The sequence below is a fragment of the Heterodontus francisci genome, chromosome 8 (genome assembly GCF_036365525.1).
Source record: "Heterodontus francisci isolate sHetFra1 chromosome 8, sHetFra1.hap1, whole genome shotgun sequence".
Lineage (NCBI taxonomy): Eukaryota > Metazoa > Chordata > Chondrichthyes > Heterodontiformes > Heterodontidae > Heterodontus > Heterodontus francisci.
Genome location: NC_090378.1, coordinates 63,355,139 through 63,368,812, shown reverse-complemented (window position 1 = coordinate 63,368,812; position 13,674 = coordinate 63,355,139). Strand labels below are relative to the sequence as shown.

The window sequence follows — 13,674 nt, the reverse complement described above, 5'->3', positions numbered from 1 at the left end:
TTCATCCAAGAAATCATGAAACTCAAGGAGAGGATTATTATTATGGTAATTGAGCTGAGGCAGTAGAAAAATCAGCAATAGGACGACATACCATTTCTCACACTGCTGTTGCCACGAGACAATTTAACTCGTGGTCAATGTTTGTGCAACTTCTCCACCAGCTTTCAATATGTGTCTGAAGACAGTGCAGTCAACAAAATGGTAGTGATCTCCAAATCAGGAGAATTTTATAGAATGGAGCAGATAGTACTTCAATAAAGTCAAGTAAAACAGAAAAGCAGAGTGGGACAGGAAGGGACAGAGAGATTAACAGTAGGTAGCCAAGACTAGTTTATTCATCTTGTCATGGCACTGTAGTTTTTTTTTCGGGAATATGTGGTTTGCGTTTAAGGCTTGCAAACGATCAGTATTGCTTTAAGAACCCAGCAAGCCTCAGGAGTTATAGGAAGGTGCATTTTCGTTGCCTTAGAAACAGCCATTTGGAGACTGCAATTCAAAGGGTGCATTCTCATTACCATAGATACAGCCACTGGGAGTGAGTATAAAGCGATACATTTGTTACAATTCAATTTTGAACTGGCTTTTTATTTGAAGACAGTTTGTTCTAACAGAAGACAGACACAGAGGACACACAGACAGACAGCTGTGGTGACAGCACCTGGAAGAAGAACTCTCAACCATTTAAACTGAAGGAATAGGATTTTAATCTGTTTAATTATGATCTCTCAAAATTCTAAAAAAATTCAATCCAAAAACTTGTGTCCCCCTCGCATGTGTCCCCCGCCCGTGTGTCCCCCGCCCGTGTGTCCCCCGGCGTGTCTCCCCCCCCTTGTATCTCTCCCCCCGTGCCCCCCACACTCTCCGTGGCCCCACTCTCTCTCTGCCCCCACTCTCTCCGCCCCCCCAATTTCTCTCCACTCCCCAACTCTCTCTCTGCCCCCCCACTCTCTCTCCGCCTCCCCCACTCTCTACCCCACTCTCACTGCCCCCCACTCTCTCTCTGCCCCCCACGCTCTCTCTGCCCCCCTCTCTCCACCTTCCACTCTCTCTCTGCCCCCCCACTCTCTCTCCGCCCCCCCCACTGTCTCTCCGCCCCCCTCGCTCTCCGCCCCCACTCTCTCTGCCTCCCGCCCTCTATCTCTGCCTCCCTTCCCCCCTCTTCTCTCCGCCTCCCCCCTCTTTCTGCCTCCCCCCCTCTCTCACTCTGCCCCTCCCCTCTGTCTGGCCCACTGTCCCTCCCTTCTGCACCCCCTTCCCTGCCTGCCCTTCCCCTCCCTCTCCACCCCCCCACCCCTCCGGTTAATCCAATCATAACGATTTATTTTGCTATCTGAAAATTTAAACGAAACATGGATAAAAACGTGCTTTCAACTCCCTGATTTCCTGCCTGTGAAAATACTTAATTGTGATTGGCTGCTTACTGATATCACTGCTGCTGCTTGCTAAGTCCTTGACTTGGCGCAAGATTTAAACTGCTATTGGGAAAGAGGAAAAACCATGCCACAGAGATTGCTGTGGGCACTTTCTTCGAGGTCAGTGCTGAATGCCGTTGCTTTACCGTTAAGTGCAAAATCCAGACCATTTTTCTGTTGTTTACTTTAATCTTAACAGGAACTATCTCCAGATTTAAAGGAAACACTTTCAGAGTGCTGATTGTTTTAAACTTACTTTCACCAAAGAATGGTTATTGAAATTGACTTTTAAATATTGTAATATTGTAATATTGACTTTTAAATATTGCCCATCCCTAATTGCCCTTGAGAAGGTGGTGGTGAGCTGCCTTCTTGAACTGCTGCAGTCCATGTGAGGTAGGTAAACCCACAGTGCTGTTAGGAAGGGAGTTCCAGGATTTTGACCCTGCGACAGTGAAGGAACGGCGATATAGTTCCAAGTCAGGATGGTGTGTCACTTGGAGGGGAATTGCAGCTGGTGGTGTTCCCAAGCATTTGCTGCCCTTTTCCTTCAAGTTGGTAGATGTCGCGGGTTTGGAAGGTGCTGTCTAAGGAGCCTTCGTGCGTTGCTGCAGTGCATCTTGTAGATGGTACACACTGCTGCCACTGTGCGTCGGTGGTGAAGGGAGAAAATGTTGAACTTGGTGGATGGGGTGCCAATCAGGCCAGCTGCTTTGTCCTGGATGGCGCTGAGCTTCTTGAGTGTTGTTGCAGCTGCACCCATCCAGGTAAGTGGAGAGTATTCCATCACACTCCTGACTTGTGCCTTGTAGATGGTGGACAGGCTTTGGGGAGTCAGGAGATGAGTTTCTTGCCGCAGGATTCCTAGCCTCTGACCTGCTCTTATAGTCACAGTATTTATATGGCTACTCCAGTTCAGTTTCTGGTCAATGATAACCCCTAGGATGTTCATACGAGGGGATTCAGCGATGGTAATGCCAAGGGGAGATGGTTAGATTCTCTCTTGTTGGAGATGGTCATTGCCTGGCACTTTTGTGGCGCAAATGTTACTTGCAACTTACCAGCCCAAGCCTGGCTATTGTGCATTTCTCCACGGACTGCTCCAGTATCTGAGGAGTCACGAATGGTGCTGAACATTGTGCAATCATCAGCAAACATCCCCACTTCTGACCTTATGATTGAAGCAAGGTCATTGATGAAGCAGCTGAAAATGGTTGGGCCTAGGACACTACCCTGAGGAACTCCTGCAGTGATGTCCTGGAGCTGAGATGATTGACTTCCAGCAACCACAACCATATTCCTTTGTGCTAGGTATGACTCCAACCAGCGGAGAGTTTCCCCCAGATTCCCTTTGACTTCAGTTTTGCTAGTGCTTCTCGATGCCACACTCGGTCAGATGCTGCCTTAATGGCTGGGGTGTCTCAGAACCAGGGGTCACAGTCTCAGGGTACGGGGTGTGCCATTTCGAACTGAGATGAGGAGAAATTTCTTCACTCAGAGGGTGGTGAACCTGTGGAATTCTATACTGTAGAAGGCACTGGAGGCCAAATCATTAAATATATTCAAGAAGGAGATAGATATATTTCTTAATGCCAAAGGGATCAAGGGATATGGAGAGAAAGCAGGAACAGGGTACTGAATTAGACGATCAACCACGATCTTTTTTGAATGGCGGAGCAGGCCCAAATGACCTACTGCTGCTCCTACTTTCTTTGTTTCTATGATGTCAAGGGCAGTCACTCTCACCTCACTGCTTGAGTTCAGCTCTTTTCTCCATGTTTGAACCAAGGCTGTAATGAAGTCAGGAGCTGAGTGGCCCTGGCGGAACCAAAACTGAGCGTCACTGAGCAGTTTATTGCTAAGCAAGTGCTGCTTGATGGCACTGTCGATGACACCTTCCTTCAGTTTACTGATGATTGAGAATAGGCTGATGGGACGGTATTTGGATGGGCTGGACTTGTCCTGCTTTTTGTGTACAGGACATAGCTGAGCAATTTTCCACATTGCGGGGTAGATGCCAGTATTGTAGCTGTACTGGAACAGCTTGGCTAGGGGCGCAGCAAGTTCTGGAGCGCAGGTCTTCAGTACTATTGCTGGAATATTGTCACGGCCCATAGCCTTTTCAGTATCCAGTGCCTTCAGCCGTTTCTTGATATCACGCGGAGTGAATTGAATTGGCTGAAGTCTAGCATATGTGATGCTTGGGACTTCAGGAGGAGACCGAGATGGATCATCCACTCGGCACTTCTGGCTGAAGATTGTTGCAAATGCTTCAGCCTTATCTTTCGCATTGATGTGCTGGGCTCCCCCATCATTGAGGATGGGGATATTTGTGGAGCCACCTCCTCCAGTTAGTTGTTTAGTGTCCGCCACCATTCACGGCTGGATGTGGCAGGACTGCAGAGCTTCGATCTAATTATCTAGTTATGGGATCACTTAGCTCTGTCTGTCGCATGCTGCTTATGCAGTTTGGCATGCAAGTAGTCCTGTGTTGTAGCTTCACCAGGTTGACAGCTCATTTTGAGGTATGTCTGGTGCTGCTCCTGCCATGCCTTCCTGCACTCTTCGTTGAACCAGGGTTGGTCTCATGGTAATGGAGAGTGGGGAATCTGCCAGGCCATAATGTTGCAGATTGTGGTTGAGTACAATTCTGCTGTTGCTGATGGCCCACAGTGCCTCATGGATGCCCAGTTTTGCATTGCTGAATTGCTAGGTGTTGAAGTAAGCAAGCTATTTAACTCAGGCACTAAGCACAGCACTAAAGAGCACAAGTACAAAATTCACAAGCCCCAAGCAAGTTTAGAGATTTCCCATAGGACACTGAATGCATTGGATAAACTCTGAGAGTAGGCAGTTTATTTAGCAGGAAAAGTACTTCCCAAAATATTCTTCTTTAATTAAATCCACCAAGACTTATGGTGTTTCTCCATCTTTTGCTGTTGTTTGTGGGGTAATGATAGGGGAAAATGTGATAGAGGGATGACAGCTAGTATGAAATTCCATTATTTTATTTGTAAAATTTTTATGCTCCCTGCTCAATAACTTTTAAATTTCAGCTCCTGGTTCTGATGTTGAATTTTCCCTTTTCTTTCTGTGTCCTTTATACAGCTATTGGTATGCAATGAAAAACAACCCAGAATTCACTAGGATTTATTTTTGCAGTGATGACTTCAGGCAGTAGCTTTTCTTCTTTTTCAGCACCTAACTGATGAAAGAACTAATGCCTAGGTTTTGTGGTCTGACCACTAAGAAAGCTGTCCACAAAGATCTAGCAATCTCTGTCAGTTGGATTTCCCCTTTCCTGACATTAGTTTGAATCTGGCGTCAAGTCAAGGGGACTTCAGACATCCAGCAACAATAATGTCATCAAGCAGGCTAAGCAGCCAATCGCTTTGAAGTATTCTCACAGACAGCAAACCAAGAATTAAAATGCAGTTATTAACCTTAATTTTGAATTAAATTTTCCAGAGTGAACTAAATGTTGAAATAGTGTAAAAAGATAAGTTCTCGCCCATTCAGTGATTTATCATTGACTGCAGGCTGGGGGAACTTAACAGTACACCTGATAGAGAAGTGTAGATTCCGTAACAGTAATTTGTGGATTTCTGCATATATGCATATACGCATGTATGGATTCTAGAGGTTGCTGTCCATTTCATAGGAATGCTGCCATCATGCAAAATCCGAGCCATTATTAACTTCTTGAAATGATCAAGAAAATATCCTTATGCTAGCTTAGTCTGCTTTGAGCCTTTTGTTTCTTATCTGGTGATTGCTCATCCTGAGAATGCCAACAAGGGCTTCCAGAGATAAAATCTTTCAAATTTGTTAATGTTTTGTTTCATCTTATTAAATCTCGTTACAGTTTCGTCAGGATGGGACAGATTTGGACAAGACCGTGACATGGACAAAACAATATCCATATGCCTACCCAATCTGGTTTGGTCCCTTTACAGCTTTCTTAAATATCAACCACCCTGACTATGTTAAAACTTTACTTACAACTGCAGGTAAGAATCTTAAAGAAGTTTTTATTGGAATGCAACCACTGAAATATTCCGAAGAAGGGTCACTGACCCGAAACGTTGACTCTGCTTCTCTTTCCACAGATGCTGCCAGACCTGCTGGGTGAGTCCAGCGTTTCTTGTTTTTGTTGCACTGAAATATTAACTCTGTTTTTCTGCACAGGAATTGCCAAGCATGCTGAGTATTTCCAGCATTTTCTGTTTTTCTTTCCGATTTCTAGGATCTGCAGTATTTTGCTTCTGCAGCAGTTATTTTAGTTGCAAGACCCAGCTTCTTACTCTTACTTATTTTCATCACCATTGCAAAGAGACGAACAGCAGTAAGATATTTTTGTGTTGCGCACAAGCAACTGATTTTAACTTTTAGCAACGGTGTAAAATAGGTGATATTGGATTGGCCGCTCATTATGTCTCATCCGACTTTCCTTACCAACAATGGGTGGCGGATCCGAAATCATTCTTTTACCGCATCACTGAAATTTAAAATTGCTTTCCCCAACCCTCTCCATGCTTTAATGACGCAATTATATTTTTGAACGCACATCAGATTCTGTTGCGTGTTTATCCAATGGTGAAGTAAGTTTGCCTAACAATATATTACAGTAACAATACCTCTTTAAAATGTTAGTTAATGATTTTTATTTTGATTTTATAAATGTTATTCAGTAGGCCACAGGTTTTTAATCATTTTTTTATGTCCAAGAAGCAGCTTAGACATTTATGCTGCAAAATCCAGTTCCATAGCGCTGCAAGTGGTGGCTAAATTGCTTCCAGCCACATCGGGCATGGTGCGCCATGCTTGTAAGGAAGTTAGCATGGTGTGCTGTGCATTCACCAGAAATATGCAGAGTGGGCAGATTGTGACATTAAACAGTGTCTAATTTGATGTCTGACCTGTCATTTTGGACCTCACAGGTCCTGTTAAAGCCCCTCTTAAACACTCCCATATTCAGGTGTATAAGGGAGCCATCGGTAGCACTATTTAAAGGCATCAGCTAGAGGTGAGATGCTTTTGACCTTTTTTTACGCGGCGGCAAAGTAAGTGGAAGTATTGCGTTCATTGTTGTTGGAGGAGTTTGAAAAGATTGTTGGATTCAGCAGGGAGTGGTGCTATGTTTTGACCAAGGAGGTCAGAGGCATTTGAAGGTCTGTCAGCAGAAATCCTGCTCTCATGAATGTGGTCCATAGTTGCAGTCCCTCTTGGGCTCCAGCACAATAGGGGTATTGAAGCACAGGCAGTGGAGAGGGGAAATTGTGCACCGAGGGAGGAGGAGGGCCCTGAATGGAAGACTGTATTCACCAAGGGTCTTCCTGGTGGCAGCATGCCTCTCATTGCAGGCAAGCATGGAATCTCTACCCAGCCAGGAACAGTGTCTGAGGCTACTCTGTTTTACCAAGGAGGTGGCCACAGAACCTCCTCCAGCTGGACCTACAGCTGCACAGCAGGACAAGGGCGGTGCTGCCAATGGCCAGTAAGTTCACTGTCACCTTCAGTTTCTACATTTCAGCACCCTTCCAGGTGGGAGCAGCTGGCATTGCCAAAATACTGTAGTTCATCATATATCGCTGCATCATGGAGGTGACAGATGTCCTGTACACCAGGACAGGGGACGTCATAGTATTTTACCTTACCAGAGAGAAGCAGGAGGAGTGGGCATGTGGCTTTGCCAAGCTAACTGGATTCACAATGGCGCAGGGAGCCATTGACTCTGTGGGCCCCAAATTTTAACAGGGAGACATACCACAACTGCAAGAGCTACCACTCCCTGAATGGGATGAAGTTAAAATGATCCTTTCATGAAAGATCCATAATGTTCAGCACTTACATCACACACATGCCTCAGGTAGTGGTTCTGCAATGATGATTGCCTCTCCCACCACTAGAAATTTCTTAAGCACTGGGTATGCTGTGAAGGTTTTGTACAAGCCAATGAGAGTGAAGGTGATTTTCTGACCTCTACAGAGTGGACATGAACAGTTCAACACTCAGTGTGCTAAGGGCAAAAACTTTACCTCCTCCAAAAGCAAATATTTATGTTCCTATCAGAGATTGTGCTACAGCCCAAGGTCTGGAATAAAATTGCGTTTTTTGATGATACACGCCAGTTTAACTGGTTGTAATCTACTTTGCAATCACACAGGCTGCCATCTCCTAGTAGGTGGAAAAGTTTTATTGTTTTCACTTGAGAGCTGTGATTCCTTTACAGGAGTGAAAGTGTTTTGTATTTTATCTCTGGAGTAGTACTCCATTTTCTGTGTAGGCAGTGTTAAACTCAGGCCACTCGCAATACTGTTTATTTGTGCTCAATGCAAATGCCAGCTTCCATAGACAATCATGTATTCCTAGGACCTGAAACATGACTTTGTGTGCAGTATATGTAGGATAGTGGGCCTCTGTACAAACAATGAATTCTTTTATCATTGGGGTATGCATTGGAAATAGTATGCAATACAGCTGTACCCTCTTCAAGTGATAGAAAACATCGGCCCAGATCATTAGATTAGAGATACAGCACTGAAACAGGCCCTTCGGCCCACCGAGTCTGTGCCGAACATCAACCACCCATTTATACTAATCCTACACTAATCCCATATTCCTACCAAACATCCCTACCTGTCCCTATATTTCCCTACCACCTACCTATACTAGTGACAATTTATAATGGCCAATTTACCTATCAACCTGCAAGTCTTTTGGCAGGAAACCGGAGCACCCGGAGAAAACCCACGCAGACACAGGGAGAACTTGCAAACTCCACACAGGCAGTACCCGGAATCGAACCCGGGTCCCTGGAGCTGTGAGGCTGCGGTGCTAACCACTGCGCCACTGTGCCGCCCATCATGCGGACCCAATAGCGACGAAAGCTGAGACTTTCGCCACTATTGAGGGCCACAACGGCACTACAATTTCTGGCGATTGCACTTGCACTGGAAACCAAAACTTGCAGCGTGCATCAAAGGGCTCCGGTGGAGCACACACTGATAGTTCCGCCGGGCCGCCGGGCTGGTTTCCAAAAGAGCTGGTACCTGTAAAATGGGAACTTGGACTGATTGCCCAGAGGTTACATATGTTTTCATGAAGATCTTTTTAGGGCTGATACTAGCAGGTGCAGAGCCAACTCTGGAGTGCATCGTTAAATACAAATCAACAGAAGTGTTGAAATATTATTGCTGTTGTATCTTCTGGTTCGCATAAGTTAGAAATAATCAAATTTTAAGCTTAGAAATACTGGAGTTCTATGTTTATTTCATTTAGCTTTCCTGCTCCCTGATAGGGATTACTCCAGAGTGGTGTAGTGTTACACATGACAGGATTGCAATGCAGCAGTGAATATGACCCCTCCCCGGAACACACTTACCCATAACAATTAGTTCCCAGCCAATTAGTTTCTAGTTCCATACAAATAATAAAACAATATATAAAATCCCTCTTTAAAAACATAATGCCTCTATATACTATAACTGTTCCAGTCGTTAACTTTTTTCTAAACTGAAGAAGATTAACAATCGACTTTGGAAATAAACTGAACCCCTTGTAGAGTTTTTTATAGCCTGTTTTCTTTTCTAAAAATATTATTCACAATGTCACTTCGGTGGAAAAATGTTCTGCCTCCATCTTGTAGATTTGGCATTTGTTGCTCTCAGTGGTGAGTTGGTAAAGTGCACAGGCGATGTGCGTGTTGCTCCTGGTGTTTTAGGAGTCATGCTGGCTGTTACTAATGTGTCACTTACTCGTGACGTTGTTAATGTTGTCTCATTGGATAGTAATGTTTCTGGTGTTGTTGATGGTCTTTTCTGCTTTTCCAGCTCAGGTGTACGTTGAATATGGACTCTGTTCCTTCTCACTTGTTTACCAGTTTCGGTCTCGATGATTATAACCTTGGAGCCTCAGCTTCACCAACAACTTTTGCTGCGCTCGAGGTTTTCATGATTGGATCCTGTAAATGTACAGTTTGTCCCTTCAACAGCTAAGGTAATGACTTAGCCTGCTTGTTGAAGTGTTGCTCTCCTCTTACCTGTGCTTCAGTGAGTTGTTGTTTCATTTCCTCCTGGTCACTTTGAGGGAGACAGTGGCGTAGAGGTAATGTCACTGAGCTCGTAGTCCAGGGGGCTGGGATAATGCCCTGGAACATGAGTTCAAATCCCACCATGGCAGCTGGTGGAACTTAAATTCAAATAATTAATTTTAAAAATTCTTGAATTGAAAGGTAATCTCAGTAATGGTGCCATGAAACTAGCATCAATTGTCATAGAAACCCATCTGGTTTATCGATATCCTTTAGGAAAGGAAATCTGCCCTCCATACCTGGTCTGGCCTACATATGACTCCAGACCCACAGCGATTTGGTTGACTCTTAACTGCCCTCTGAAATGGCTTAGCAAGCAATTCAGTTGTCGAGGGCAATTAGGGATGGGCAACAAATGCTGGCCTTGCCAGTGACTCCCACATCCCATGAAGACATTTTGAAAAAAACGTCCTCCTTTCCTCTTAAAGGATGTATTTTGCTTTGCCGAGTTATCTTATGCTTTTTTACATTCTACAGCTGTATAGGTGATTTCATGCCAGCCTTGAGAGGTGTAGATCGAAGTGACATTGAGGCAATTTTGAGTCACCTTCGTTCTTCCTTCGTCTCTCGGCATTTTGCAAGGGTTCTTTTGACTGCCTGGATGTGTCTTTCTATAAACCTGTGCCACCATGGATAGTGTGGTGATGAGGTGATGGTGTTGAACCCATACTGTTCAGTGAATTCCTTAAATTCTCTGGAGGTGAATTGGGTGCCATTGTCACATATTAATCTTTCAGGAATCCCTTGCTCAGTTTATTAGAACTCGTACTGCTGAGAGGAATGTTGTGGCTGTCAAATCTTTCACCTTCCAGATGAAAGGAAACTTTTAGCAGTAGTCTGCAACTATGAGATACCATTCTTCATTCTGTGTGAATAAATTGGCTCCTACAGGTATGCCAGGGTCTTCCTGGTACTTCAGTAGCTGTCATCTCCTCTTTCTGCTGTGTGTTTCTGTACTTCTGGCATACATTGCATGTAGTCACCATATTTTCGATGTCTTTGTATGTGCCTATCCAGTACTCAGCTGATCTGGCTCTGAGCTTACACTTCTCCATTCCCATGTGGCATTTCATGTATCTTCTGGAGAAGTTCTTCCTGCATTGTTTTGGATATGATTATTCTGGTTCCAGCCAGCAGAACACCATCTTCTAGTGAGATGTCACCTCTGATAGACCAGTATTGCTGTATTGCTGGCTGTGTTTGCTGTGTCTTATCAGACCATCCCTGGATCACTTGCTGAGAGAGCATCTCCTCGTCTTTGCTGGTCTCATCTCTAATTTGACTCAGTTTTGGTGATGTTTCGTTCACTAGGTGATGAGTCTTTATACTTGGATCTTCTGTCTCATGTTTCTCCTGTGATGACAACCCAGATAGGGTATCTGCCAGCACCATTTCTCTTCCTGGCTTGTATTTCAGAGTGAAATCGTAACTCTGAAGCCTCAAGAGTAACCTCTGCTGTCTTGCTGGTGCTTTACACGGATTTTTCTTGTAGACCTGCTCCAGCAGACGATGATCACTCTCCACTATGAACTTTCTCGCATGGAGATATGTGTGGAACTTCTCACATCCATACACTACTTTCTATATTGGCATATCTGGTCTCAGTTGAGGTTAAAGCTTTGGATGCAAATGCCATTGGCTTTCCTTCTTGTACCAGGGCTGCTTCCAGTCATTTTGTAGAAGCATCTACTTACAGAGTGACAGGTTTCTTTCTGTTGTAGTATGACAGACTTGTCTTCTTGCATACGACCTTTTAGATTTTGTTGAAACTCCTGTTTTGCGACTCTGACCACTGGTACTCTACATTTTCTTTCGGCAGCTCCTGCAGGTTTGCTGTGTGTTCTGACATATGCGGAATGAAGGAGCTCATGTATTGGATCAAGCCAAGGAAACTTCTCAACTCTCTCTTGTCTCTTGGGGCTTCCATACCAGAGATAGCTGAGATTCTTTCAAGACTCTGCTTGACTCCATTGGGTGTGTACACCATTCTGAAGAACTGGCATTCTGTCATTTTCAGTATGCATTTATCTGCGTTTAGCTAACCCCAGCTTCCTGGTTTTCTCCATGGCTTCATGTAGATGGTAGTCATGATCTTTTTCATCCACACCATATATCTGGATATCGTCTGCTATGCTGACTGTTCCTTTACATCCTCAGTATGTCTTGTTTACGTTCTGCTGGAACACATCCTGGCTCATTTTAAAGCCAAAAGGTAGACACAAGAATTTGTACCGACGAAAACGTGCATTGAATGTTGTCAACAGTGAAGATTCTTCATCAAGTTTCATGGTCCAGTAGCCATTTCTGGGATTAAAATTGCTGAAGACTTTTGCCCCTGCTGGTGCTGGTGTGATCTCTTCCAGTGTTGCAATTTGGTAGTGATTCTTCTTTTTATGGCTTGATTAAGATCTTTGGTATCCAGGCAAATTCCTAGCTGTCCGTTTGGCTTCTCTGTCACCACGATGGAATTTACCCAATCTGTAGGCTCTGTGACTCGGGCGATAAACTTCTTTTCTTCCATCTCTTGGAGCTCTCTTTCAATCTTTCCTTTTAGTTCTGTTGGCATTTTAAATGGGGGATGAATCACTGGTTTCATTGCTGGGTCTAAAGTGATGTGATGCACAAAATCTTCAAAGCATCCAACTGTCTTATCGAGACACTCTGGTACATTTATACCAGATCTTTTTTGATTCTGATCGGAGGGCACTTTTCATTAGGTGCACTACCTTCAGCCCTCAGTGTCACCTCCTTCCTTCACCCCATGGCTTACTGAGATAATCTGCAATTGCTTCACAATTACTCAACCCCAGGATAGCAGGACCATCTGTTTCAGTGATGTAGAACATACAGTTAGCATCTTTTCCTTCGTGTGCCCCTCTAATTTGGGTTGCTCTTTGCTGCCGAATCTCAGTTTTGCCCCCCACCCCACCCCCCGGATGCCATTAGCAAGGTGTTGTTTGATTTCAGAGCACCTTCCCTTGGATAACCATTTTCTTCTAAATTTTCAGGAAAAATCTGGTAAAGTCTGAGTGGGATGATGTTACTCTGTTCTCCAGTCTGGATGGTTGTGTGAACTGAATTTCGTTTCTCTGGGAACTGTCGCACCCAGACATTTCATGCAGTTGTATTGTTCTTATGTCTTTTTTATTCATTCATGGGAAGTGGGCATCGCTGGCCAGGCCAGCATTTATTGCCCATCCCTAATTGCCCTTGAGAAGGTGGTGGTGAGCTGCCTTCTTGAACCGCTGCAGTCCATGTGGAGTAGGTACACCCACAGTGCTGTTAAGAAGGGAGTTCTATGATTTTGACCCAGCGACCGTGAAGGAACGGCAATATAGTTCCAAGTCAGGATGGTGTGTGACTTGGAGGGGAACTTGCAGGTGGTGGTGTTCCCAAGCATTTGCTGCCCTTGTCCTTCTAGTTGGTAGAGGTCGCGGGTTTGGAAGGTGCTGTTTAAGGAGCCTTGGAGCGTTGCTGCAGTGCATCTTGTAGATGGTACACACTGCTGCCACTGTGCGTCGGTGGTGGAGGGAGTGAATGTTTGTAGATGGGGTGCCAATCAAGCAGGCTGCTTTGTCCTGGATGGTGTCAAGCTTCTTGAGTGTTGTTGGAGCTGCACCCATCCAGGCAAGTGGAGAGTATTCCATCACACTCCTGACTTGTGCCTTGTAGATGGTGGACAGGCTTTGGGGAATCAGGAGGTGAGTTACTCGCCGCAGGACTCCGAGCCTCTGATCTGCTCTTGTAGCCACGGTATTTATGTGGCTACTCCAGTTCAGTTTCTGGTCAGTGGTAGCCCCTAGGATGTTGATAGTGGGGAATTCAACGATGGTAATGCCGTTGAATGTCAAGGGGAGATGGTTAGATTCTCTCTTGTTGGAGATGGTCATTGCCTGGCACTTGTGTGGTGCGAATGTTACTTGCCACTTGCCAGCCCAATCCTAGATATTGTCCAAGTCTTGCTGCATTTCTACACAGAGTACTTCAGTATCTGAGGAGTCACGAATGGTGCTGAACATTGTGCAGTCATCAGCGAACATCCCCACTTCTGACCTTATGATTGAAGAAAGGTCATTGATGAAGCAGCTGAAGATGGTTGGGCCTAGGACACTACCCTGAGGAACTCCTGCAGTGATGTCCTGGAGCTCAGATGATTGACCTCCAACAACC

General features: G+C 44.9%; 1 protein-coding gene across 1 annotated transcript in view; it reads left to right on the top strand.

Annotated features, from left to right (window-relative positions):
- Positions 1 to 13,674, top strand: part of cyp4t8 (cytochrome P450, family 4, subfamily T, polypeptide 8) — an 86,671-nt gene that overhangs the window by 1,394 nt on the left and 71,603 nt on the right. The window contains exon 2 of the mRNA XM_068037241.1: positions 5,278 to 5,422. Coding sequence (XP_067893342.1) covers positions 5,278 to 5,422 — 145 coding nt within the window. The remainder of the gene's footprint in view (positions 1 to 5,277; positions 5,423 to 13,674) is intronic.